This window comes from Felis catus, chromosome E3 (assembly GCF_018350175.1).
Source record: "Felis catus isolate Fca126 chromosome E3, F.catus_Fca126_mat1.0, whole genome shotgun sequence".
Classification (NCBI taxonomy): Eukaryota; Metazoa; Chordata; class Mammalia; order Carnivora; family Felidae; genus Felis; species Felis catus.
The window spans coordinates 32323964-32351688 of NC_058383.1; the positions used below are offsets into that span (position 1 = coordinate 32323964).

Here is a 27725-nt window from a genome sequence, read left to right on the forward strand (position 1 = left end):
TATTTTTTAACTTTGCATATATTTCTACACGTGAGAGTAATCTTTGAAATTTGACCAGGCTCTTCTTACAACTGGTTGAACCATCTTAAAATCTGACCAGGGCTGCTTTAGACCAAGACATTGAGCAATGAGCTCTGTGGGCTTTTGGTTACATCGTGGGTTTGCTCTGGCCCCTCACTTGTGAGGACAAAGCCACAGCTGACTTTTCCCCTTGCAGGCCAGCCCAAGGGACTTCCAGAAGCCTGGCCTCAAGGGGCTGGAGATTCACAAGCATTAGGTAAGAGGTGGGATCAAGGTGGGGGCCTGGGCACAGAGCCAGGGGCAAGCCAGCCTGTGTCCTCCGGGTTTTGCAGGCCTCCCCCCTGCCCTTTCCTCACACTGAACACATACAAAGTCAACCATATGTGCAGGCAGGAAGGGAGGGGGCAGGAAATGAGACAGAGGGAGAGAACGAGGGATTTGCCCATCTGTCTGCCCACGCCCCGAGAGAGATGGGAAACGGGAATTTACTCTTCCCTCGGTGTCCATTCCTGCACATCTCCTGGCAATGAAGAGAATTCTAGAATTTACATGGGTGTCTCCTTTTATGTAATTAAAAAAAACAAAAACCCTATAAGCTGTCTTATAGGATGCTGGAAATTACAGGATATAGTGTGCATAGGTACAGACACAGATGACCTCTTCTGTTTCCATGGGTGATTTAAGAGCTTTTCAAGGGCTTCTGGGGACTAATTTTTCCCTCATTCTGAAGCAGCGCTTGGACTGTGCTACTTGAAGCCATGACTGGGTTTTGCAGTGAAGCCACACATCCATCACCGGGGTTCTTGTTTAGGCTTATCTTCTGAGGCAGCGGTGGCTTGAGGGAGAAGTTCTATAACTGCACAAGCTTCCAGCAGAGAATTCCCCGACCAATAAGCCGTTGGCTCTTTCCTGGAAGCAGGCCTTGGGGGGAGAGGTTTGAGGTTCTTATTTTTAAGAGGCGTGTTTGTGAAGAATGCCTTTCTGTGTGTTGAAAAGTATACAAATCCTATGACTCAAGCATCTCTAAAAAAATGATTTCACGCCATACCAGAGTCTGGTCCCTTTCTGCCTGTGACCCCACTCTGTCCCCACGCTGCTCAGGCTGGAGTGCAAGTGTGGCTTGCGTCTTGAGTGTTCTCTTGTGTTTCAGGAGCTGATGAGGTGCTCTTCTTTTGGCTGATGGAGACCACAGAACTCCTGGATTTCTGGAACACGAGACACAGAAGCAGTGACGATGAGGCAGTGCCTCCGGCAGCCGTGCCTGTGCTGGTGAGGGCTGAACCCCCAGACGGCCTAACTCCCAAAACAGCCCTGTTCTGCTGCTGCCCTGTCTCCCATCGGCTCATTCCACAGATCAAGAATCCTGGGAATGCTGGTATTGGCCCCGGACACCATCTTCCTAGGTAAAAGGAACTCCACCGTGTGCCATGAGCCTATAAGCTTTAACAACTGACCCCTCCCAGCCCCCCTAAAATCCAGGCTTCTAATGGCTGCCCACCAATGTAGTCAGGTCGGCACAGGTTTGTTTTTTTCCTTTAACCAGTTTCTCACAGACGCCTGGCTTCCTGGGCTGAGGGTCATCCCAGCCCCTACTAGCCCTCCCGTCCCTCCCTGAGGCTGCATGGCAGTGACCCTAATGCTCCACAGATGACCCTAGACAGGATCTTCTCCCACTCAGCCCCACAGCCCTCTGAGTTCCCGGGACTCACACGCACACGTACTTTGGATGATACCTCTGTAGGCTAAAGCAGCTGGGGAATCCGGTGCATCAATCAAAAAAGACTGTCCTTTGTCACAACTCTTACCTTGAGATAAATGAAAAAACATCGGTGAAGACAGTGGCCACACAAACTGGGGGTTCTTTCTGGTCATGTGACCTTTGGAAGGCCTTGAGCCTCACCGGACAAGAGCAAAGCTGAGAAACACACAAAATGAACAGGAGCGTACAAGATGTGGGTTCCACCCGGTGCGTTTTCCACGGCAGCGGCCACGTGTCTGCTGGGCTTTCCCGGCCTCCTCCCAAGGACACACAGTGGGGTCCTAGGATCCAGGTGCCACGGTGCAGGGACCTCTGGCAGTGGTCGGAGACCCTGCCAGGCAGGTGCTCTTTTCCTCTCCCCCTATCCTGGGCAGAACCCCATCAGCCTACCCAGCACTGCTGGAGAAGCAGGTCTGTGGTTCTGCTCCCCAACCTTAGGTGGGCTGTGGCAAGGCCAAGTGCTGAACTATGCCTTCCTCACTTCCCCTCGTACTTGGGCACAGGGCCAGGGAAACCAAGGTGGGGGGGGTGCAGGGAGGATCCAAGAGGAGAGGGGGTTGGCAGAGGTAGAGCCCAGATGAGCCCGGGCTACCCTGGGACCATGGCAGAAATGTGGTAGCTAGACTGGGTCTGGGGAATCCCAGCAGCGTCCCGTGATGGCCACGATGTTCTCAAGTCTTCCCTTCCCCAGTAGGCCCTCCCCTTCCAAAGGTACCCTGGTTCATTCCCCATTTGCAAGGCTCCCCTTTCCTCTGTGCTCCAAGAACAGTCCTATCAGAAGAGCTTGTTGCTGAGGCTTTCTGGTGTCCTCTGGGGACATCGATGCAGCAGCAGCCCCCCCGCAGGGATGGGGGGCATTGTTATCACCCCCTCTTACAGATGCAGCTGTCAGGACTTGGAGCCTCCAGCCGGCGGCGGGGTGAGAAGCAGGACTCTGAGGCCGGGGAGGGGCTGAGAACCCCAGGGTGAGTGAGGTGGCCTTACCTCCTGCCCCAGGGCTCCCACCCAGGCTGGAGCGCACGCTTCATCCCTTCCTGTCTGTGTCCGGGCATCCACCTTGGCTCCCGCTGGACAAAAGAGTTCCCGAGGGTCACAGTGCCCTCACCACCTTGTCCTCCTTTCCACTGTACGAACGTGCTAACCCCCTTTCCTCGCTGGTCTCGTGATTTCAATGACAAATCAGGCTCGGGACATGTAACGTCACACGGGACTGCTCCCTAGAAGACACTTCATTCTCTCAGCTTCAGACTGAGCCGCAGCCGCCCCCGGGGGCCTCTGCTAGCAGCTCTTGTCAAGTGCTAGAACTTTGCTTCTTTGTGACTAGTGGACGGAGTCAGGCAGGAGGGCAGCTGCCTCCCTGCCTCTCTCCCTCACAGGGGCTGGGACCTGCACACTGGCTTGGGGCTCCCCAAGCCTGGACAGGCTCTTCCAGGCCCCTCCCATCCTATCATAGGGATGTGAGGGACCCGGACTCCAGCTAGGGTACAGGCTCACAGCAGTGGGTGCGCCCAGAGCCACTGCCCAGCCTGTCCCTCAGCAGCGCCCCTGTGCTCCAGCTGCCGCTGGGGACCTTTAGCGGGAGACCTGTGCTCTGACCACCCGAGGGAAAAGGGCGAACTCAGCACCACCCCTGGTGGGCGCAAAGTGGTTAATCGCCCTGGGTGTTTGCCCCTCCCTAAAAGAACAGCTGGGATTTCCTGTGGTACCTGGGGGGCCCCCAGCACAGAGTGCTTCTCAAGGGGGAGCAAAGGCTCCGGGAAATTCTCCTGGGCCCCAGGGTTCCAGAGAGGCACGCAGTCCTGGGGCAGCCCCGCACTCACCCTCCACCCCGTGCTCTGGGCCCCACCTCCCTCCAGCCCCCCAACAATCTGGCCTGCCTGGGCGTGGCCCACACAGCTCCCCAGCCTGCTGCCAACCCTCAAGCCTCCCCTGCCTCTAAGAAGCAGCACGGGAGTAGGAACCTGGTCCTCCCCACATCCGTTGTCTCCCATGGTCATGGCTGCCCATCGGCCCCAGCTCCTAGATGGCTGGGACCTCAGCCAACTTTCTCCCCAACCATCAAGTCCTGTCCCCTTCCCTCTCCTGCACGTCCCTTCCTCTACATGGCGACGCCCAGCCCCGGGCAAGTCCTACCCTCCTCCCCACTCCCCTGCAGAGCCGCCTGCAGGTCTCCCTCTCAGCACTCGCCCCTGTGCCCTGGCTCAGGGTCTGATTCTCATTTCCCAACTGCTGAAGGCCCAGCGGCCAAGCTTGGCTGCAAAGCTGTCCACACCTGGGCTCCAGCCTGCCTTCCAGCCTTCGCCCCTTGGCTTCCTGCAGGCCCAGGCCCCTCTGCTCGTGCTCCCACCCCACCGCTTCTGCACGTCACAGGCACGGCCGACATACCCAAGTTCAACTCTGTGGTCCCCGGGAAACAAATGTGGAGGCAGGTATAACTTAAAAGGCGTGGACTGCCCTCCCCACCATGCCACTTAGCAACAGTGAACACACAATGGGGATGGGGTCCACCATTCCCTCCTCCAGGCTCACTGCCGCTCACGGGGTTGTCTAGAGGGGATGTGCGGGACTCTGGCATTAAAAACGGGGCATTTGGGGGCACATGGTGGCTCAAGTGGGTTAAGTGTCCCACTTGAACTCAGGTCACGATCTCGCGGTCTGTGAGTTGGAGCCCCGCGTCGGGTTCTGTGCTGATAGCTCGCAACCTGGAGCCTGCTTCGGATTCTGTGTCTCCCTCTCTCTCTGAACCTCCCCCGCTCTTGCTCTGTCTCTGTATCTCAAGAATAAACATTAAAATAATCTTTTTAAAAAGGGGGCATTTTTCGTGTAACATAGCCCCTGAAGGCAAACCAACACCCTCACCTAGTGCTGAGAGACAGGGCCCTCAGTGCTGTGCTGGACCTCCCAAGAGGCAGAAAGTCTTCCTAAGGGGTTTTCCAGGCTAACTGTGTTCAGGACTTTCACCTCAGAACCTAATTCCTGAGACGGGACCGCCCAGCATACCCCTGCCCAGTCCTCCTCCGGCCCCCTCGCCTTGGGTGAATTCCTCTCCCATGGCCTCCCAGCATCATGCAGACAGTCGTGACCCATGTTCCAGGCCCCACGCGGCCCCCTCGTGACCCAGAGGTTTACTCGCTCTGACTACACACCCACCCGGCCTACGGTTTCCCTCGCCTGGAGGTGAGCACCTGAGAGCGGGCCCTTCATCTGTGGCCCCACCGTCCACGGTCGCGGCCGCGCGGGGTGTGAACACCCCGCTTGGCGACACAAAGTTGAGATTGGCGCTCAGACTCACCCACCTATGTGTGGGTCCAGAGGCACTTTTCCGAGGAGAGGGATCTTCAGATCCTGGCACAAGACCTCCGCGCCCCCCGTCGTTGGTGGGAATATCTGAGACTCTTTCTATGAGGCAAGTTAAAAGGGAAGAGTTAGGACTTTGTTTTCAGAATTAAAACTGGACATTTTAAAGCAACTTTAAAAAATGGCTGTTTGAATATGAAACAGTAACCACCCCAGCAGAGTTTTCCTTAAATCAGCAGTATTTTGTGTGTGTGTGATCCCACTTCCCAAAATGAGGGGGAAAGCAGAAACTGTGACACAGAAACCATGTCCCGAGCTCTCCTCCACCACTACGAGGAAGGGCCTGGGCGGCCAGGCCTGGGCTGCCGCACTCCCACCTTGCACTTGGGGCAGACGAAGACACTCATGTTCTCCACCACTCCGATGATGGGCAGCTTCACCTTGTGGCAGAAGCTGATTTCTTTGCGGACGTCCTGGAGGGACACCTCCTGTCAAGGTTCAAAACACCATTTATTTCAAGATCAAAGTGAAGACAGACCGTGTGCGGGCAGGGGCGGCAGTGCAGTGGATTCGGCACCAGAAAGCCTCACATTTAATAAGTATTTGGGGCCGACCATGTGCTGACGCCTGTTCGGGGCATGGACTCCCACAAACCCCGAAAGGATAAACCTGAACAGCCATATGGTAAACGTACAATGAATGTGCAGAATAATAACCTTTTAAGACACCTCAGGGTTGTTTTCTCAGCAGTACACGACTGTGCACCATTGTCTAGATCAGGGGACAGTGGGCCCCATCTGGCTGCCTGCCTGTTTTTAGAAACTTCTGGATGCAGCCACGCCCATTCCTTCACATCTCATCCCAGGCTGCTTTTGTCCTCCAGTGGTACAAGGGAGTAGCTGTGACAGGATGTAGGAGACATAAAGCCTAAAATATTTATATCTGGCCATTTAAAAAAAAAAAAAAGGTTTGCTAACCTCTGATCTCGACTTCTGAACACAGCTTTATGGACAAGAAACTAAGGCACATTCCCGTATCGAGATCGAATTCACTTCTGAACTCTGAAAGTTCGTCTGACAGCGTGAGCACTGTGTGTAATCCTTGCTTAGCACCCTCTCCACGCCCCGGTGCCACAGTATTGCAGACACGTCTGTGGCTTCACCACGTGGGGGGTGCCCGGGGGCTCAAGGCTTCCAGTCCTCCCTCTCTCCTGAGCACACCTTTGGTTCTCGGTCTCTCTGGCACGGAGGGAGAGACACAAAGACATTTAGTGAGAAGGTCAGCTGGTAAGAGTCCCCGCATCTCTCTGCACCTCTGTCGTTCTCTCCTTGGTGGCGCCGCTGTGTCAAAAACGCTCCCCAAAAGGGTCCACTGCCTGTAACGGTGGCTGTGAAGGGCTCTGAGAAACCGGGAGACCCTACTGTCATGTCACACCCTGCCGAGAGGTTCTGGAGGAAGGGCACACAAATGTGGAGTGTTCTTCCATGGCTTCCTGGAGAAGGGCCAGCCTCTGCTCTTGCTGTGCCTCTCTTCTTGAGCCCAAGGGGCAGTCTGTGCTCTCTTTCACAGTCAAGTTGCCTTAGTTTGTTTTGTTTTTTTTTTTAACGTCTCTTCATTTTTGAGAGAGCAAGCGTGAGTGGGCTAGGGGCAGAGAGAAGGGGACGGACGATCCAAAGCAGGCTGAGCCGACAGCCGACAGCCCAACGTGGGACTGAAACTCATGAACCTGAGCCGAAATCGGATGCTCAACTGACTGAGCCACTCAGGCGGCCCTGAAGAAGCCACCTTGATGCAAAGTGGATTTCTGTGGTTTCTCAACAGATGATTTTGAACCAGTTCACAACAAAACAGCGAGAGTTCCCGTATGCTCCCTGCGCCCACCCCCCTAACGCCTCCCCACTATCAACATCCCACGACACGGCGCTGCATTCCGAACAGATGCTTCTCCTTTGCGGTAACCTGTTGGGACCACACTCAATCGTGTGGCCGGCCTGGAGTGGCCCCGACCAGCCTAAGGACAAAGCCACCCTCCCTCCACTGCCGCTCCCTGGCACAGGTGCTCCCTCCGCTGCAGCCACCAGAGGGGCGTATCTGCTCCTCTGCACGCCCCGCAGAGGCCCCCTGACCAGCGCCAGAGCCCTCTCTCGCGCCTGTCGCGTCGTCCGCTCCCTGACCCAGGCACCCCCACGTGGCCCGCCGTGGTCACCCCCGCTTGTCGGAGCGCCACAAATGCACTGCGTCCGGCACCCACGTTCCTCCGTGAACCGCACAGGCCCTGAGGGAGGACCGGCCTTTTCCCTCCCTGGCGCCTGGCCCGGGGCGTGTTCGTAGTGGGTGCTCGGCGCAGGTCTGACAAGGGGTGATACTGACTGCCTCGCAGACAAAAACCTACTTTCTTGTGCTTTCTTAGGAGTGGAGGAGAGTACCGTGACGGGCGTAACTCGTTTCTTGGGACCCTGTGAGAGCAATGACAAGAACAGAGCACATCGCAAACCTGACCGTGTTTGTTCACCGCTGGGCTCACTCAGGCTGACGCTACTGCTCTCTCCTCAGCGTGCTCCCAGCACGGCCTGTGTGCGACTGGGACAGGAGGACCCGTCGTCGCTAAAGAAGGGGCAAGGGCTGTAGCAGCTTATCCAGAAGCCTGTCTATACCCGAAGATGGCTGTACGGAAAACCAGACTTCCTCCGTTTGTCGGAGACGTGAACAGAAGCACTGCAGGGGGATGGATGCAGGGGCACAGTGAGGGGGGAGGTGACCACGAGGGACAGGCTGAATTCTAACAGCACCAGTGGCCTTGCGGGCTTGGTGAAGGACACTTCAAAGCGATTTCGAGCCGCTGTTTAATCTGTGGACAGAACTGCGGCATGCTCATTTCGTACACAGCAAACGCCTGGACCACAGACAAAACATTTCACAAGTTTCTGCAGATCCGAACCGAGGGCGGTCGGAGCACGTGTTGGCGGGAGCTGCTTCAAGAAAAGGGGCTCGAGACCGCACCAGAAAGAAACTGTTCGACAGGGCACAGCGTGGCGCCCTCTGCCCGGGCGCTCGCTCACCTGAGGAGTAGTGATGATCACCGCCCCATCGACGTGTGCCGCGGACAGGTACTGGACGGCCGAGAGGTGTTCGTCCGATGTGCCCGGCGGGGTGTCCACGATGAGGTAGTCGACCTCTCCCCAGTCCACGTCCCGAAGGAACTGCTTGATCATGCCTGGAGAGAGATCCAGTGAGGCCCTTCTCTTTCTCGTTTCCGTACTCATGACTCTCTAGAGGCAGTTCAGGATCTTCACGTACACTTGGTCTGTGCTCTACATCAGGAGTGTCTGCCCACGGCTGGGCTGGGGCGCGCTACTGGCATCTGGCAGCTAGAGGCCGGGCATCTGGCATCTAGGCATCTGCCTAGAAGGCAGAACACAGTCCACCCCTCCCTTAACAGAGAATTCTCTTGGCCCCAGAAGTCGCGAGGGCCTGGCCTCAGGAGCCCTGTCCTAAAAGACACTTTTGCATGGTTACCTTAAGCCTCAGCGGCCCAATCACCTTGCTATGATGTCACATCACACCTTTCTTGGGCATAGAAAAGCTACTATAAAACCACAGTGAAAATAATTTCAGAGTTACAGAGGTCTTAAGGAGAAAAATCCCATCATAGATGTTAAAAATTGTCAAGCAGCCCCTGGTATTTCTGTTAGGCTCTCTTCAACCAGTGAAGGCAACAACAGAGGCCACGAGATGCTTACAAATGATACAGTGCAAAAGCCCGGCAGATCACAGTTGCCATCCTGACGGGCCAGGCTGCCCTTGGAAGATGGTAAGCAAAGAGAAAAAGTGGAGTGGCAAACCATTCTTCTTTGGTCCCCTCCAGATAACGGCATCGTCAGGACTGCTGAGCAAGAAACCCACGGACATCACCCCCAGGTTGTCTTCCAAGAACTAAACAGGATGAAACAAGAAACATTTAAAACCACAGGGCAAGGCACTTCCTTGTCATTTATCTGAGCTCAAAATGAAAAAACCATTTGGGGAACTAAATGACCACGTGACTTATGGGTCTATTCATTATTTTTTGCCAGTTTATTATTTATTTTGAGAGAGGGAGGGACGGACGGAGGGAGGGAGGGACGGACGGAGAGAGAGACGGGGAGAGAGAGAATTCCAAGTAGGCTCTGCATTGTCAGCACGGAGCCTGACCTCACAAACTGTGAACTCACGACCTGAGCTGAAACCAAGAGTGAGGCCATTAACCAATAGCCACCCAGGCGCCTTGGGTCTATTCATTCTTTAAACCCACAAATCGTTTTGAGCAGGGGGAGAAGAAGGGTTACCATATGGGGGGGGGGACTTGAAAGAGGCCCCCTGGGGCCCTGTGCTGCAGCCTAACCTCAGTTGAAGCATCCTTTAACTGCTCTCACCTGGGTTGGCAAACCTTAGCTTCCAGGACAAATCTCGCCCACCTTCTGCTTTCGTACGTCAAGTTTTATTGGAATACAACCGTGATCATTCGTTCACGTATTATTACCTTCACACTACAACAGCGGGTAGCATACCATCCCTGAACTGCAAATATTTACTATCTGACCCTTCGGAGAAACAGTTTGCCAGTCCCTGATCTTAACTGTATTCCCTGCACCTAAAACAGTCCTTCGAGAGTAAGTATCTGCTGACTGAGTGTTGGGTTGAGGAAAGTGTTGCCAGCCCAACCCACATCTGCTACGTACACAGGACACACTACCCTGAAAATAAGGCAAAGAGAAATAATAGGGTGCTTGCGTGGCTCAGTCAGTTAAGCCTCTGACTTCAGCTCAGGTCACGATCTCACGGTTCGTGAGTTCGAGCCCCGCATCGGGCTCTGTGCTGACAGCTCAGAGCCTGGAGCCCGCTTTGGAATCTGTGTCTCCCTCCCCACCCCCCGCCCCCACAACTTATGCGCACTCTCTCTCTCTCTCAAAAATAAACATTGAAAAACAAAACAAAACCAACTCACCACTGGAGACCAGCCCGAGCCACTCTGGTGAACCTGCACAAACACAAACATGGACACACGCATTTATAAGAAATGACACACTTAGGCACACTTCTCACACAGACCGACTTACACATTAAGAAAACAACTTCATAAAACAATTCATCCTCTCAAATGCTACCACTAAATCCTTACTAGAGAGTGAACAGCTGGGGAGAGGCCATGGGTCATACAAGCTCTATTTCTCAACCCCCCACCCTCCCTGAGTTGGGTTATTTTGAAACCCGGGCTGGTTATGTCTAGTCAGGTTCAAATATAACCTGGGGCCGGGGGTATTTTACAGGTGTGGCAGCAACCAGGCGGGGGTTGTCGAGGATGTGCAGGGGACTGTGGCGCAGCAAGGCCGTCTCTGTAAAAGGCCAGGTGTGAAGCAGCGACACAGACCCTGGCCCATCGGCGGCCGGGGTGTCAGCCTGTGAGCACAAGAACTGGAGGGGGGGGGGGGGGAGGGGACAGGGGAGAGGTGTCGACAGGAAGCTCAGGGGCCACTTCATGATTCACACTCTCTTTCCAGCAGACGTTCGTTAACAGCCGGCGTTCAACCCCACCCCGCCTCTTCCTCTTCAAGCTGGACCTGACTCCACTTCCAAGTACACGGCAATCTTAGCAGCTGTGTCGCCGGGCAGCACAGGAGCCCTACTGTTAAAACGCTCTCCGGAGATCTCATTCCCACGCCACGTCAGTCTCCCACAGCCAACAGCTCAGTGGCTTTCGGGATATTCGCGGGAGCTGGGCCCCCACCACCAGTCAGTTTCAGAACATTTTCGTCACCCCTTAGCGGTCGTCCCCGATCCTTCCACCTCCCCCCTATCCTAGATGACCACCACCCACCCTTGTCTCTACAGAGGTGCCTGTTCTGGACATTTCACAGACATGCAACCATAAACCAGGCGGTCTCTGAGGACTGGCTTTAAGGGTTTTTTAGCTTTTCTTTTTTTTAATTCCAGCAAACATGCAGCGTTGCATCGGTTTCAGGAATACACCACAGCGACTCTACAATTCCATCTGCGACTCTGCTCATCACAACAGGTGTGTCCTTGGTCCCCCTTCACCTATTTCACCCAGGTCTTCATTTAAACAAACAAACAAACAAACAAAAAAAAACGGGCGCCCGGGGTCTCAAGAGGTTGAGCATCCGACTTCAGCTTAGGTCATGATCTCACGGTTCATGGGTTCGAGCCCCGCATCAGGCTCTGTGCTAAAAGCTCAGATCCTAGAGACTGCTTCGGATTCTGTGTCTCCCTCTCTCTCTCTGCCCCTCCCCCACTTGCGCGCACGCGCTCTCTCTCTCTCTCTCTCTCTCTCAAAAATAAAGATTAAAACAAACAAAACAACAAACCTTCTTCCTTATTTAAACTCATCCTGCACAATGGCAGGCTTAAAAGAGGGGGTAAAAAACATAATAACCCCACAGGGTATGAGAAGAAAACAGCATCACTTCGATTTTATCTCACCATGTAAAAAATTCAGCGTCTATAAAATACTCACCTGTTGGTACATTCAGTGCTACGTACCCGTAACTGACAAGTAAACACAGAGCCGTGCTGTGGGCATGTGCGAAGAAGCTGGTTACTGATGGCACATGAGCACACGTGTTGGACCCCTAAGCTCTTCCTCCCTCCTGGATGGTATCATGCCCCTTCCCGAGGCACCCTCAGCAGCAAATCCCAGCCCTGAGTAGCGCCCATAGGCTCGGCCTGCCTGCCTCTGGCTACTGTCCAGCTCCCCTACCCGTCACCCTGCCACTAGTCATTGTGCTGGTGACACTCCTGCTCCAGGGCTCCTGCACCTGGCTCCCTCAGCCCAGGAGGCTCTTCCCCAGCAGGATGCCCTGGACCACACCCTCCTAAGCAGCAGCTCCCCTTGCTCCTCCCATCCCCCCTACCCTGCTCTCATTATCTTTGATCTGTCAGCTGCCCCCCTCCCACCAGGGCTGGATGTTTATTTGCCTTGTTGACTATGCTGCCCCAGCTCGCGCACGGTGCCCAGCAGTTATGTGAAGAATGAGCCAATCTAACACCCTGGGAACATCCTAGCTCTCCGGCCTCACTTTAATGCACTGTCTTCAAGGGGGACCCTTTCTGGAACGGCTTCTTACCACCTAGGAGGGAGAGATCAGCACCTGTACAGACTGCTATAGGGCTGAGGTCCTCCTCCGGGTCACTTGCCCGCCTCGCAGCCTCAGCTCCCTAGGGGTGACAATGAGGGCAAAAACATTCCCCTATTTCCAAGGGTATGGACCCCTGGCAAAGACCGGCCTAGCTTTCCCAGGCAGAATGAAGTTTCTGTGTCCTACTTCTGCATTTCACTCGTGTTTCCCTTCCCCTCCAAGAAGGCATTGAAACTAATACTTCTTAAAGGGCGTGGGTGGACTTTATATACAATCCCACCCCCCCCACCGTTCACAGCTGTCGTTCACGTAGACGGACCAGTGCATGTTTGTCTGGTTTCAGCATGGCCGGGTGGAGACGCACGGCTCTGCTCCGTCTGGGATCGGCCGCTCGGCCCAGCCGTCTGCCGTGAGGATACTGGCTGTGGTGTGCATTACAGTTCTCACCTGTTCTCCTTCCAATCCCATCATCTTGGGAATCGATGGCCCACATATATCAATGTCCAGAAGGGCGACCTGAGAAACAAGAAGAGACCAGAGCAGTGATGCAACTGAGTGTGCAGTCCTCCAGATGTGCACTACTGGGAAAGAAACGGGGCTTGAGGAAAAGAGGAAGTGCAGAAGATTTGGTCACATGTGGACCAAATGGAATCTCAGGGGAGTTACAGCATGCATCTTCCAGGCGACGGAGACACAGTCGAGAACTCCTAAAGAGAACGCGGCACAGTCCATCAACGCCAATGATTTCAGCACCCACCCCCAGGTCTGGCCCAACTCCAGGGTGATCTAACAACCCAATGTCCGGTCAAAGATTCGGGTGCAGCCACTGCTCTCTGTTCACTCGGCCCTGACCGTGTGCCCGAAGGGGAGGTGGGTATCATCATCCCTGCTTTACAGAAAACGAAACTGAGGTTCAGAGAGGTCCACTGACTTGTTCAATAAGCAAGAAGAGCTGGGACGTAAACCAAGGTCTCCCGACTCCAACACCGGGCCCCCTTCCGTGACCCCATGGGGCCTGGAGAGGAGGGCCAGAGTGGAGGCTCTCGCTGACCTCTGACCAAGCTGCACTGCACTGTGATCATGAAAGTTAGTGATGGCTTCCCCTTAACGCCTAACAGGACACTGAAGGTAAGAAGGAAGTCGAGGGAAGCTGTGTGAAGGCTGGCAGGACTCCTCCCACCCCAAACGCCCCAGCTTCTCCGTGTGACACAGGACAGGCTGGGAGACGCCTTCAGGAACCCTCTGGAGAGCAGGAGGGTTGGCATTCCTCTCAAGACTTCGACGTCAACAATCCGGAGTGCAGCACCTCCGGGTAACTTTTGAACTTGCTCCAAATCCGCTTCTTGCTTCCTCTTCGCTGCTCCCAGCAGACCCCAGCCTCCACTTCCTCACTCTGCTCACCCTGGATCAGGAACCGATTCATGATCACATCAGCCTCTTGGCTCCCCCGCCCCCTGCTGGGCCACCTCGAGAACGCAGCCCAACGATTCTCAAGCTGAGGACCCGGTTTCTTTCCCTTCACGCTGGCACTCGAGGCTGGTGGGTGTTAATGATCTAGACATTTTACCTCAGGGCCTCACGACTCAGGAAATTACACCATCACTGCAATCCTAACAGGCTTTCCTCGCACTCTCGGTTTCTACTCACTCAGTCTCTGCACCCTTTCTTAGGGGAACGATTTTATCAGTTTAGAGGAACCAGGCTCCCCACAACCAAGGGGGCAAATCCTGAGTGCAGAGATGCAGGAGTGCAAGAAACACATCCCATGCATTCTCTTCCCTGGTGGTGTCCAAAAAGACTGACATGTCTCTGCTATCCAGACCTCTGGGCGGCCATGTATCCTGTCCCCTTCACACTTCCTTTTGAACCTGTCACTAGCCCAGAACCGATCCAACTAACTCCCTTTCTGCTCAAGCCAGAGAACCCTAGTAGAGGCAAACGTGCCTGAGTAAACCTTACTGGGGCCTCTGTGGAAGGTTCTAGAAGCCTGATGAGACAAGCAGGCTTTGCCACAACGATCTCCCAGCCAGAGACTGTGGGAACAGGGTACCATCAGGATCCCAAACTTCCCCTTAAGAAGAGGTGATGGGGACACCTGAGTGACTCAGTCGGTTAAGCGTCTGACTTCCGATGAGGTCATGATCTCACAGTTCGTGAGTTCGAGCCTGGTATTGGGGTTTGTGCTGACAGCACAGAGCCTGGAGCCTGCTTCGAATTCTGTGTCTCCCTCTTCTCCCTGCTCCTCCCCTGCTCACACTCTGTCTCCCTCTCTCTTTCTCACAAAAATAAACCTTAAAAAAATAATAAAATAAAATTAAAAAAAAAAGAGGTGATGGGAGGTAAGCTGTAGCCCTGATGGCATTCCATCCAGCCACCAGTGTGGACTGTTCTCTCCACCCCAACCGTCATAGCTCCTGATCCCAGAAGCCAATGTTCCGGAGACCATCGGACCCCTTCCAAGCTCTAAAGGCTACAAGCCCCGGACACATGCCTTATTCAGTCCAGAAGCCCCCAGAGAGGGCCCGCTAATGCTATAATCCCCTTTCAGATCACAAAGTAAGATGACCACTTGGTCCCTTGTGGGAGTTGGTGACTCTGCCGCAGAAAGACAGTGTGTGAGCTTTTGTGGTCTCCCAGCTGAGGTGTCACTTTCGAAGCTTCTGCTCCCTTTACCACGACTCACAAAATCCCAGACTGCCGGTGGTCAGTGGGAGCGGGGGGTGCGTCGTCCTAGTTCTGTTCCCTCGTGGCTCAAGACCCTTCGGCTAACAAGTTGTTGGGACACCTGCCTGCCTTGAGTGCTAACACAGAACAGTCCTGCTGAGAGTCAGGGATGCGCTTCCCCAAGACAGTGGACAGAAAAGGGACCAGAACTGCCCCCCTGAATTTAGGGAAGGAAGGAACATGTGCTATTTGAGATTAATCAACACAACAGATGCAGAGTCTACTGTCCGTCTGTCAACAGCCTCCAGCCTTTGGAGACAGTGACGTTCCCAGTCATGAGAAGGATCTATGGGGAAATACACTTTCCTAAGTGCAGACTTTTTTTTTTTTTTTTTTTTTTTTTTTTTTTGTAAGCCACCAGTGCATCAAGAAATCCAGCCTATCAGCCCTATTTCCACACTGGATGGTGTGTTTCCCTTCAGTTGCGGAGTCCAGACAACTACTTCAGAACGTAACTAGTGGAAGCATCGTTGTGTGTGTACACAACAGTCTCCTTCCAAGTGGTTACTTGCCTCTGGCCTGGTTAAAGCCCATCTTCGGAGAGCCGTTTAGGAATATGCCTGACCGCTTCTAAAAGCAGAGAGCATTCTGGTTAATGTGGATATTCTCTCAGGGAAACCATCACAGTTTTTGGCTGACCAACTGGCCAATGTAAATGTGATCCTCAAACGACAAGGGACTGACAGAAGAATCAGTCAACAAGTAGATTTCGAACCTCCTCAGCACGGTGCTTGGGGTAGGCTAAAGTCGAAATCGTCACCACCTCCCCCTCCTGTTCCAGTTGGTGGACGAAGCAGTAAGGATGGCCGTCACAGAATTTACTGAGCACTTCCCACGCCGTCAGGCACCATACTGAGAGCCCTTTACATTTACACCCATTACTTCCTTCGGTCCTGACGCTCATTTTACAGAGAAAGCGGAGGCAGAGAGCCTGGGAACCTGCCCGAGGTCACAGAAGCGGTGTGGACGAAGCTGTGATGGGAACCCAGGCCGTCTGACTCCAGAGCCGGTATTCCTGCCCACCACACTCTACAGCACCCACCACCCTGGAGCTCCGATTCTGCCCTTTCTCCAAAAGCGGTAAGGCCCTGCTTCTTCAGTCTCCTGGACTCTCCCTTCATTTGTTCCCTGGCCACTGTTCCACCCACTGCCCTACTCCGGGTCCTCCAGGAGCAGCCACAAACACCGCCTCCCGCCTGGCTTCCTGTACCCTCTAATGATACTCAGTCACGTGCTTGGCCGACTTCAGTGCAATGCTCTCAACACGACGCTCAAATCCTACCTCTTTGCTCGCCAAATGTCTTACCAGGTCATTCAAAGCCTCCCTGGTCTGGCTCAGCCTCGTCTGTGGCTCCCTTCCCTGGAGGAACCCCACTAGACTGCCTGCCGCACACACTTCCCTCAGTCCCTGCCAGAGTCCAGAGGCCGCCTTCTTCAAGCCCAGGGGTCCCTCCAAGTTCTCTCTCCTATGTCCGAAATCCCTAGAGCACATCTTGGAGGGTGGACGCCAAATTCCAGAGAAGCCCACCTCAGCCACTGGAGGCCGGCAGGAACAGCTCCAGCACCAGCAAACGATCAGAACAAGAAGAAGGAAGAAGGGAGAATTCAGAGCCTGGGTGAGTCAGAGAACACCGAGCGTTTCAGATGACCCAGCCCAGCCGCTTCACTCCCGGCCTGTGGCCTCCCCAAGGGTTCAGCCTTCCTCCAAAGAGGCACTTCCCCTGCCAGCACCGGTGCTTCTGGTGCTACAAACCAAACTGGGGGCCAGGAAACTACAATCTGGGCGCCAAACCCAGCCCATTACCTGTTTCCGTACAGCCCACAAAGAACGGTTATTACGTTTTTAGAAGGGTGGAGAGGGGGAAGAAATTACACAGTTTCAAGCTATAAAATTCAAGTACCAGTGACAATAAAATTGTATTAGAACATGGCCATGTTTGTTTCTTTACAGATTGTCTATGGCTGCACTTATGTTTAAGGGCAGGACTAAATACTTGCTACAGAAACGATTTAGTCTTTGTAGGCCTTCCTATGGCCTGCGAAACCTAAAATATTCACATTTTGTGTAAAATGTTCTTTACGCAAAAGTTTGCCAACCCCTGGAGCAAACTCTAATTTCTTTTTTTTTGTTTTTTGTTTAATGTTTATTTACGTTTGAGAGAGACAGAGACAGAACGCAAGTGAGTTAAGGGCAGAGAGAGAGGGAGACACAGAATCCGAAGCAGGCTCTGAGCTGCCAGCACAGAGCCCAACGTGGGTCTTGAACTCCCAAGCTGTGACATCATGACCTGAGCTGAAGTCGGCTGCTCACCGGACTGAGCCACCCAGGCGCCCCGTAAACTCTAACTCCTTAATCCAGTGATTTGAAAAATGTATTCCTAGAGTCCCTGGATACTGGTGAGGTGTCTCAGTGGCCCCCGTGTATATTGAGGGCACGTCAAAATGGTAGGCTTGATCTCCTACCCACTGTAGCTGGCTTTTTTGCAGAAATGAAGCCTTCTGTTAAGATCTTACGGTGGTATTTCACACTAACGTAGAATGGTTTCTCTCCTACAAGGATAAAACGCTGAAATTCACCCAGCTTTCAGAATTTAAAAATAAACACATGGCAGTTTTGAAACTTCGATATTGAATTAATTGCACTTCTACATTCCCTTCTGGCACTTGTTTATTTTTTTTTAAAGTCAAAAAGCGGAGGGCCATTTATCAGAGTTAGAAAAGAAATCTGAACTGAAACTCAGCCCTCGTATATAAAAAAATTACTCCACATTCAAAACGCACGAAGAGAAAACTAATACCCAAAGATAAGCCCATGTACGAAAGGAGGCACAAAGACCACGGGAAGAACGGAGAAAAGAAATGGCTTTCAACACGAACAAAACACAACTGTTTTTCCACGTAGGCCCTGAAGAGTATCCTGATGCACCAGAGCGCAGTTCGTTGCCAATTCACGTCCAGAGAACAGCAGGCTCTCTGACCCACAGCACGCACAGGGCCAGGCAAGCCACAAGCCTTCAGCGAGGGCTGTCGTTTCGGGGTCAACCTACCAGAGACTTGGAGTCTAAGAGACACCCAGGCTACTCTAGTAACTCTGATGTGTTAAGTATTTATTGGAATTTTAAACAAAATTTCATTCTAGAAAAAACCAAAAACACAGAATGTGTTCTGTGTTAAAACACACACAAATCATAAACCACAGTATCCATGGTTTTATTAGGCATAAAGTGGCAACCAAAGTGAATAGGAGGGTCATTTTTCTAAGGTCAATGCAAAATTATCTTGACTCCCATGAATAATCCAACGTATTTTTAAAAATCGCAGGGACTGTAAATTTCCGTTTGAACTTTGTGGTAAAAACATTTTTCCCCCCTCTTCCTCACCACATCACACCAGAGAGCAGGCCCAGGCAGCTGGGAGTTTTCACGCCCATGTGTATACTTGGCCAGGAGTGAGTGGCCCAGTTCAGGGGTTGGCAGACGTTTTCTTCCTCAAGGGCCAAATAGAAAATACAGTTGACCTTTGAGCAAGACAACCCCTGTGCAGTCGAAAATCCATACAGAACCTTTGACTCCCCCCAGTTTTAACTACCAATAGCCTACTGCTGACCGGAAGCTTTACACATTAATAGTCAATTAGCACTTACTTTTGTATTGTAACTATATTCTTACACTACAGTGAGCTAGAGAAAAAAAGGTTACTAAAAAACTCATGAGGAAGAGAAAATACATTTATGGCACCATAAAAAACCCACATGTAATTGGAACCATGCAGTTCAAACCCCTGCTGTTCAAGGATAAACTGCATTTTAGGCTTTGTGGGCAAAATCAAGGATGCTATTTACCACTTTAAAAGCAACCATTTTTAAATGTAAACATCATTCCAGCTCACAGGCCATAAAAAGAGAGGAGCTGTATTTGCCCTTGGGCTATAGTTTGTAGACTCCTGGCCTAGAAACAGGCAGAAAGGGGCTAATAAAGAGAAAGAAGTCTGAACTTGACAAAATCATCAGCATACCAAGAGATTAAATGTCCACCTGCTATCCATTTTCATAGCTAGAGAATCTAACAAAATACTTCATTTCACTGTTCAACAGCTATGCTTTCCTCCTTCTCTTTGCAAGGATCTAGATTCCAAGGAAGCCAATCCAACTTAGTCTAAGGAAACCGTTCTCTACAAACCCTCAGGAACCCTCACACAGGAGTCTCTCCCAGTTTTGCCCAAGGTCCCACCTGTGTGTTTTCATCCTCTGCTAGGCCGTGGGCAAGGTGCGCACTGAATGTGCTTTTTCCAACACCACCTTTCCCGGATAACACCAAGATTTTGTGTTTCACGGTCTTCAATTTTTCTTTGATTTCTTCTATGGCTGCAAAGAAAGCAAATCAGGTGATGAAGCCTCTAACCAAAGGGACTTGCCAGAGCTAAATCCTTGGGGCTCTTTCAAGGGATTGTGGGTGAAATACAACCTAGCTAACGGCGATAATAAGGACTGCCAAGAAAATAAGGCAATTAGCACATCTGAAATCTCGTTTATCGGTTGACCGGTCTGTGTCCTCTTTCTAGAACATCAGCTCCAGGAGGACAGAGACTGTCTGCAGCATCCACTGCTACATTCCCAGCTCTAGAAGAGCTTCACCCACATTAACACGTCCCAACCGGGGACAAAATCTGCCTGGGAACATTTTTGGTTGTCACAGGAAGGGGTGCTATTGACATGTAGTGCATAAAGGCCACGATGCTATGACATGTCTAACAACGGGCAGGACGGTCCCCCACCCCCCAAAGAATTATCCAGATCCAAAGTTCAGTAGTGCCAAGGCAAAGAAACTCTCACAAACAGCAGGCACTTAGGATGACCACGGATGACGATCACATACTACACATTTACTACACATTCAATGTTTCACCTTCCTGCAAATCCTTAAAATACCCCCATGAGAGAACTACTGCCCCTACACACACTTATTTAAAAAGCAGGCTCCTGGGGTGCCTGGGTGGCTCAGTCGGTTAAGCGTCCGACTTCAGCTCAGGTCATGATCTCACGGTCCGTTAGTTCGAGCCCCGCGTCGGGCTCTGGGCTGACCGCTCAGAGCCTGGAGCCTGTTTCAGATTCTGTGTCTCCCTCTCTCTCTTCCCCTCCCCTGTTCATGCTCTGTCTCTGTCTCAAAAATAAATAAACGTTAAAAAAATATAAAAAAATAAAAAATAAATAAAAAGTAGGCTCCAAGCCCAACGTGGGGCTTGAACTCATGACCTTGCGATGGACAGTCGCAGGCTCTAGTGAGCCAGCCAGGTGCCCCTTGCCTGTTTTTGAGGAGAAAATGGAGGCTCAGAGGAGTTAAGACCCTCGCTCAAGGTCATACTGTTTGTGGGACCCAAGAACCAAACCCAAGTCTCTTTGAACACCTTCAAAACTCTCCCAGCCTCCTGCTTTTTAAGATCTTTCTGTAAGTCCCCAGAGTCTTCCCCCACCCTCCCATTTATCCTTCGTACTGATTGCTGTGGTAAGTTACTTGCTTGGTTGCTTATTGTGGGTCTCGCCTGTTAAACTAACATCCACTGGGGCAGTGACCCCGTCTGTCTCATTCACAGTACCCCCAACACAGACCATTGTGCCCAGGAGGTGATGGATGCATATTTCTGTTAAATGAACGCGAGAATTGCTCCTTTTTCAAAGGAAGACGATGTTGTCCAAAGAATAAGCCCGAGCCCCGCCTCCCCCACCCCCCAAGTTCAAAGTCTACCCTACTCCTCGTGCTGAAGGCCTCCTCCGACCACTGCCGGTCACTGTCCCTCAAACCTCCGGCCGCGCCCACGCTTCGCCCGGACTCCGCTCACTGATCCTTCAGGCTCCGCCCCAGCCCGCTACTTCCCTTTACTCTTCCATGACTGAAGGCCCCGCCCCAACCCTGACTTTTCCACGCCCCGCCTCCTCTGGGACCACCCCTCCTAACAGGCATCCTGGTCCCGCCTCTGTCACTCAACCTTTGGGCCGTCCCTCATCACCACCAACCATCAGCTGTCCCCGCACACCCCACCTCTTCCCGGCTGGCGCCCTTCACTTCCGGCTCAGGTCTCGCCCCTTCCTCACCTGGGTCCGGAGCGGCGCCGGCTCCGGAGGCGCAGAGCCGCTGGTTGGGGCACCCCTGACATGAGGCCCCTCGGCCCGCCTGGGCGCTGCCGGTCCCGGGACAGCCTGCACGGGGACAAGGTCACAGTTAGAGGGGTTCCTGTCCCTCCAGCCCTCCTATCCATGGCCCCTCCGCGCGCTCACCCTGAGGCACCTCCTCCATTCCGGCTGTCTTCGACGTCTGCGCGGGTCACCGGAAGCCGCCCTTACGTATTTCCGCCCCTTGGAGCCCAATCTGACTCTCCAGCCCCGCGAAATAAGTCTCAGCAAGAGGGCTGTGTGCATGCGCAGATCTTGTCTGAGCCGCTGCGAGTTCTGAGCTGCAGAGATCCTTTGGGAGTTCTTCAGCACCTATCTCCTGGGAACAAAGGCATTATCCTACGTGATCTCAATGCCATTTCATACCCAAGAAATACTGATGCAAAATTGTTAGCTAACATACACTTTACATTCAAATTTAAGAGCCATTTAATCCATGGTCCCAGATAAAACATGCCCTCCACATCCCCATCCTGGATCCAATCAAAGGTCGTATCTTTCTTTTGTTCTCTCTTTAGCCTCTTTTAAATTGTTTTCATTTTTTTAAATTAAAAAAGTGTTTGAATTTATAAGAGCGAGCCCCCCCCCCCCCCCCAGGTACACATGAAACGGAGAGCGGGGTGGGGGCATCCCAAGTAGGCTCCTCACTGAGCCCAACCGGGGGCTGGAACTTACTAGCTGTGAGAGCGTGATCTGAGCCGAAATCAAGAGTCAGACAACAGACTAAGCCACCCAGGTGCCCCATTAGTCTTTGCAAATAGAGAACAGCCTTCCTCCTTCCCATGTTGCCCTTGTTTTGTCTTTCAGGACATTGATAAATTTGGATAGTCCAGGCCAATTGCCTTATAGAATACCCCATTATCTTGATTTGTCTGATCCCCTGCCCTTATGATTAGATTCAGGTTGGAAGTTTTCGGCAGAACATACTTGGGTAATGTGCTTTATTGTTGTATCACAGCTCAATGCCCCGAATTCCCAGTGGGAATGTGAGGGCTTGGTCACCTGGGGAAGCTGCTGTTACTCCGGCGAACGGTACCCTTTTCCATTTCCATCCATTTGTAATGAATAAAGATTGGGAGGTGATTCGTTCAGAGCCTGTGACTAGCCTGCTCATCAACGTGCCACTCTGGTTTTAGCATCGTTATTGCCTAAATCCGTTATACCTGTGTTCCAAAATTGTGCCTTTGGAGGAGAAAAGCTCACGGTCAAAATAGTTTACTTTTCCTGAGGTCACACAGTTCATGGCGAGGGAACCAGAGGGATGAACCTCGGCCTCCCAGCTCCAGAGCCTGCAAGGTCATCCGTAACATATGCCAGGTGACTCCGTGCGAGGTGCTGGTGCCACCAAAGTGCCCTGATTCCTGTCGCTCTGGTGCCCGTCTGGTTGGGACAGCAGATAATAAAGCAGGGAATTACAGAATAATAAATGCTATGGCAGAACACAAACGGGGAAGAGTCAGGGAGGAATTCCTTAAAGCTGAGCAGGATACATAGATTAGGACAGGGCGGTGGCATTGACAAGTGGGGTCTCAGACGGAATGAACGGTGTGAACCAGCCCAGAGAGGAATTCTGACCTCTTAGGCAGGGACTGTTGGGATCTCCAGTTTGCAGATAAGACAAGGTCAGAGAGAGGGACTTGCCCGAGGTCTTAGAGCCAGGAGGCTGCACAGCCAGGCTTCCAACAGAATAGGACCCGGGCTCTTGACCACTAGGCCACACGTTGGGACCCAGGAAGCAGATTCCTCTTTGTGAGACTCAGAGAAGCGAAGGGACTTGACCCTGGGCCTCCCAGCCAGCAGGCCTCACTCGACTCTTGTGACCACAGGCCCTTTTCCCCTCGACCAGACAGCAGAGGGCTGAGGCCAGCCCCCCACTTCAGATCTTCCTTACTGATGTCCCCCAAGACATTTCCAGCGTATTCCTCCCAGCTCTTTCCAGCAGCCCTACTGCTTCATAGCTCTCTTCTGTCTCTCGTGACCCAGGGGCCCGCCCATGCGGCGAGTCTGCTCGGTGGCAGCGAAGAAAAGACCTTCTGTTCTTCAACCCCTGTCTCGCGACTCATTCCTCACCACCAGGCTATAGAAACGATCTCCTTCCACACTAAAAAGTGAAATCGGGGCGTCCGGGTGGCTCAGTTGGCTGAGCGTCTGACTCTTGATTGTGGCTCGGGTCATGATTTCATGGTTCGTGAGATAGAGCCCCGCGTCAGGCTCTGTGCCGAGCACGAAGCCTGCTTGGGACTGACTCTCTCTCTCTCTCTCTCTCTCTCTCTCTCTCTCCCTCCTCTCTCTCTCTCCCCTTCCCTCCCTCTCGTGCTCCAACTAAACTCTTTAAGTAAAATCAAATAAACCTCTCAGCTTTGCTCTAGGTCTCCCCTCCTCTCCCCAAACTCCTGTCTCACCTGGGATGGAATTTTCCATCTGTGGGAGGGGGAGCAGATGGGCAGCAACTAGGCTGCAGAGCAGATTCCCAGGCCCATCCTGACCACCTCAATCAAAAACTTCAAGGGCTGGGCCAGGGAATCCTCATCTTTACCCACTCACTAGGTAGTAATTATATTCACTAAAGCTTGAGAACCACTTCTGAGGACGAGGACACCTCAACACTCAGTTCTTGGCCCATTTCCGGTCACACTGTCCACATCCTCCCAGGACGACCAGCTTTATGCTGATGGCATCCTCCACTATCCAGTAGGAAACATTCTCGAGTGTTTAGCTCGTTTCTTCCTAAGTTCAGACACATGTCTCCCAGTCAACACCTGATGGATTTTACTCCATGGGTGTCCCTCAGCTGTAACCAACTTCCATCCACAACTTTTTCCCCCAAACTAGTTCCTCCTTCCGGAGTTCTGATCTCAGAGAACAGTCCCACGACTGCCCTATGAACTTGAGTCCAAAATCTGAGCACCAGCCTTGCTTTCTTCTCACCATCTCCCTTGTATCAGTCATCCACTGCTGTGTAAAGAGTCACCCCAGAGATCTATGTAGTGGTTAAAACAATGGTTTATTTCTCACGAGTCTTCCGTTTTTATCTGGGCTCACTCGTGTGGCATCGTTCAGAGGAGAACGGAGAAGATTCTCAGGTGCGCCTCCATTTCCCTCCACACGGCCCCCGTGTCTCTACACGGTCTCTCATCATTCAGTGGTCTTAGCCTGAGCGCCTTTCCACGGCAGCTGTACAAGTCTGCAAACAGGTGCAGGGTCACTTTCCCACACTGTGCTGGCCACATCAAGTGACAAGGACAGACTAGGTTCAAGGGGCAGAGAAACAGAGGCCACATCTTGATGGGTAGAGTGGCAGGTACATAAAAGAAATGGCGGTCAAGACTGGTGGCCATCGCTGGAAACATTCTTGAGGTCTCCCTTCAGGTCCGATCAGGGATCAAGTCCCATGGCACACACCTGTGTGTGACGCGATGGCCTCCCTGCCCAAATGCCCCAGTCCCTCCCCCCTTGGTGCATCTGTGCCCTCCCACTGTGAACAGGGCCTTCTATTCCCGGACTCTGTGCTCAGGCACGTGACTTACTTTGCCAACGTGGTGTGTTAGCCAACGTGACCTAACAGAAAACAGACATTTTGCCCGTTTTCCCTTTCTTGCCCCTCTGCCATCGCCAGGAGAACACGTCTGGGCTGGTCTGTGAACGGTAAGATGTGGGACAGAGCCACCTACCCAGACCCACAGGTGACCACGGATGTGGGAGTCCAGAAGGACCATCCGGTCGACTCCCAGACTCATGAGCCAAATAAACACTAGTTGTTTTGAGCCCTCAAGTTTGGGGGAGCAACAGACCCGTGATGTCTCCTTGCTGCCTTCCTCCCAGACCTCATCCTCCTGGGCCTTAGCAGGCCTCGCCAGGCTGTGCCTAGCGGCTGTGCCTAGGCCGGGATGAACACCCTCCAGACCACAGAGGCTCAAGGCAACAGTTTATTTCTTGCTCCTACTTGTACAGCTTCACTGGCAGAGACCTGTTCGTTGTAGTTCCTCGACGATACAGAGGACAGAGGCCCGACCATCTCCTGTCGACACTGTCTGAACACAAGCCTCTAAAGATCGTGTGATTTGGGGGCGCCTGGGTGGCTCAGTCGGCCAAGTGTCCAGCTTCACCTCAGGCCATGATCTGACGGTTTGTGGGTTCGAGCCCCGCGTCGGGCTCTGTGCTGACAGCTCAGAGCCTGGAGCCTGCTTCCGATTCTGTGTCTCTGCCTCTCCCTGCCCTTCCCAGCAACCTGTTCTCTCTTAAGCGTGCACGCTCTCACTCTCTCTCTCAAAAATAACTATTAAAAAAAAAAAAAAAGAAAAACAGATAGCGTGATGTACACACTGCTTCTGAAATGCCTCCAGCCAGAAGTGTCCTCTATTTGCATACCTTCCGTTCCAACGAACACATGGTCATACCCAAAAAGGTGTGGGGAGTGTGGTCAGTCGCATGTGCTGGAAGGAGAGGAAACCCAGACCGGCACGGAATCATCTCTGTGGTTTCTGGGGGTTTCTCTCCTACACGTCTTACGGTCCTTTCCCCTTACAGTTTAGACTGGGTTACTCTGCTACTCTGACACCTTCAATGGCTCCCTATGGCCCAGGCTAGCACCAATCTGGATGTGGTTTTCGGTGGCCTCCATGACCAAGTTTATTCCTCCGGCCCCACTCCTCGCCAGGTGCCAGTGTGCATGCCAAGCTCTATCTAAAATATCTCTCCAGGGGCACCTGGGTGGCGCAGTCGGTTAAGCGTCCGACTTCAGCCAGGTCACGATCTCGCGGTCTGGGAGTTCGAGCCCCGCGTCAGGCTCTGGGCTGATGGCTCGGAGCCTGGAGCCTGTTTCCGATTCTGTGTCTCCCTCTCTCTCTGCCCCTCCCCCGTTCATGCTCTGTCTCGCTCTGTCCCCAAAAACTAAATAAACGTTGAAAAAAAAAAAATTTTAAATATCTCTCCAGCACACATTTCCCCGGGCACCCCAAGCCATCACTCTGTGGCTCACACAGGTCCTTTGACAGGAATGTCCTACCTGCTGGCCCTTGCCCCGTCCTGTGACGTCTCAGCTTTCCACATCATCCCACGGAAGTCATTTCTGGCCTGTGGAATCCACGGCATTCTCCTTTCCTGAACACAGAGTGTTCCAGAAGCCTGTGCCCAGTTTTCTGTTTTAGTAACTTGGGAGGTGTGAATGCTACAAACTTCCCAGAATCAGCGTTTCAAAGTGTATTTACATCTCCTTTGCATTGACTTAGTTTGGGGAGTTTGATAGATTTTAAATTTAAGATTTTTATTTCGGTCCCCCTGATTGAGGATGGCAATGAGGACGAAAACAACAAAGCGAAAGCTGGAAATTTTGTCGTTTTCAATGTGGAAAACTTAGCAAGTGCCAAAAGATTTAATTAGCTACATTTTTAAATGCTTTTAAAAATAAGTTTGGAAAACTAGAGACACAGCGGAACGATCGGTGATTGCCAGGGGTTGGGGAGGGAGGGACGAACCCGCAGAGCACAGGGGATTTTCAGGGCAGGGAAACTTACTGTGTGACACCATCAGAGTGGGCACTTGACATGATGCAGGGGTCAAATCTCACAACCTTACAGCACCTAGTGTGAGCTCTAACTCAAACTGTAGACTTTAGATAATAATAACGTATCAATATTATGGTTCACCAATTGTAACAAATGACCACACCGATGCCGGGTGTTAATAACAGGGGAAATTGGGGTGGGGGAGGCGGAGAAGGAACTGTTTGGGAACTTTCTGAACTTCTTGATAAATCGTTCTGTATGCCTAAAACTGCTCTGAAAGCCAAGTCTCATACTTCTGAAGTTGTTAGGGCTCAAATGAGCACGGGGAGGGCTGGGACACGCATGTGTATGCCTCCTGGAGGTCGTGTTTCTCAACCTACCCACATACTATGATCACCTGGGGGCTCCTCTGCCGAGGACCTGCTCCCCCACACCTGTTAAGTTAGAGTCTTGGGCAAGGGCCCGGGCATGTAAAGGGGTGCTGAACCCCGTTTCCAATGTGGGGTTGCGGTTTCCCCAAGCCAGTAAGTAACACTGCGGGCGCCAGCCAGGTGGTCCAACAATTCAACTCAGTTTCTCCATTCTGAGGCTCTTTACCCGGAGATAGCATTTGATTCCGCAGGATGCGGGCTCACTTTTACAGGACTGCCTCCCCACCCGCACCCCTCCCCTTCGCTGACTCCAAAAGCCAGTTGCAAGCCTAGGCTGTCACCTGTGCTTCGGACTGCCCGGCCGTGGAGTGGGGATCCCAACCTCCTTGGACCTCAGACGCCGGTCCAAAGTCCAGCTTGCTTGGTCTTCTGACCGACTAGCTACCAATCAGCTTTTCCAGGACCTCCCCCGCTTTGGATTCGATTAGTTTGCTGGAACGGCCCACAGAACTCAGAAAAAACTTGTCACTTACCAGATGACTGTTTTTGTTTTTATAGAAGGAGAGAATTCAGAAACAGCCAGACGGGAGAAATGCACGGGGTGAGGTTACGGGGAGAGACTTGCAAGAGCGTCTGTGTCCTCTCCAGGCACGGCTCTCTCCCCAGTTCACCAAACTGGAAACTCTCCACACTCGGTCCTTTCGGATTTTATGGAGGCTCCATTACACAGGCACGCTAGATGAAATCCGT

The 27725-nt window shown here is 52.6% G+C and overlaps 2 protein-coding genes and 1 long non-coding RNA gene across 14 annotated transcripts in view; 2 read left to right on the forward strand and 1 right to left on the reverse strand.

Annotated features, from left to right (window-relative positions):
* Nucleotides 1–11236, forward strand: part of TVP23A (trans-golgi network vesicle protein 23 homolog A) — a 39380-nt gene extending 28144 nt beyond the window's left edge. Inside the window, exons 7-11 of one of the 7 annotated variants that reach the window (XR_006590911.1) lie at nt 218–277; nt 1172–1424; nt 2660–2745; nt 10384–10515; nt 10618–11236. Coding sequence is in view for 1 of the 7 variants with exons in the window: in XM_011290568.3 (XP_011288870.1) it covers nt 218–277 (60 nt within the window). In the remaining 6 variants the exon portion in view is untranslated. Of the gene's footprint in view, nt 1–217; nt 278–1171; nt 1856–2659; nt 6069–7487; nt 9125–10383; nt 10516–10617 lie in introns of those variants that run through there. The other 6 variants (XR_006590910.1, XR_006590912.1, XR_006590914.1 and 3 more) reach the window with 6 other exon arrangements.
* NUBP1 (nucleotide binding protein 1) lies at nt 1–27725 on the reverse strand. Of its 6 annotated transcripts, none has more exons than XM_045047361.1 (13): nt 27509–27717; nt 26106–26200; nt 21206–21419; nt 21023–21127; nt 19164–19297; nt 12658–12726; nt 10062–10094; nt 8920–9010; nt 8137–8291; nt 5455–5565; nt 5077–5179; nt 1743–1826; nt 1–1226 (listed from the first exon to the last, which is right to left on the reverse strand). In XM_045047361.1, exons 3-13 carry the CDS (start codon nt 21222–21224, stop codon nt 1168–1170), a joined length of 963 nt encoding a protein of 320 aa, XP_044903296.1. In that variant the 5' UTR covers nt 21225–21419; nt 26106–26200; nt 27509–27717; the 3' UTR covers nt 1–1167. The 6 variants fall into 6 exon arrangements, 4 of the variants coding, with proteins under 4 accessions (XP_044903296.1, XP_044903295.1, XP_011288872.1 ...); XM_045047360.1 differs by having other exon boundaries at nt 26106–26224; XR_891221.4 differs by lacking the exon at nt 26106–26200 and adding an exon at nt 2765–2847 and having other exon boundaries at nt 1731–1826; nt 27509–27725.
* LOC109495291 lies at nt 14423–16864 on the forward strand. Its single transcript, XR_002150626.3, has 2 exons — nt 14423–16014; nt 16420–16864. It is a non-coding gene; the product is annotated as an uncharacterized LOC109495291 (long non-coding RNA).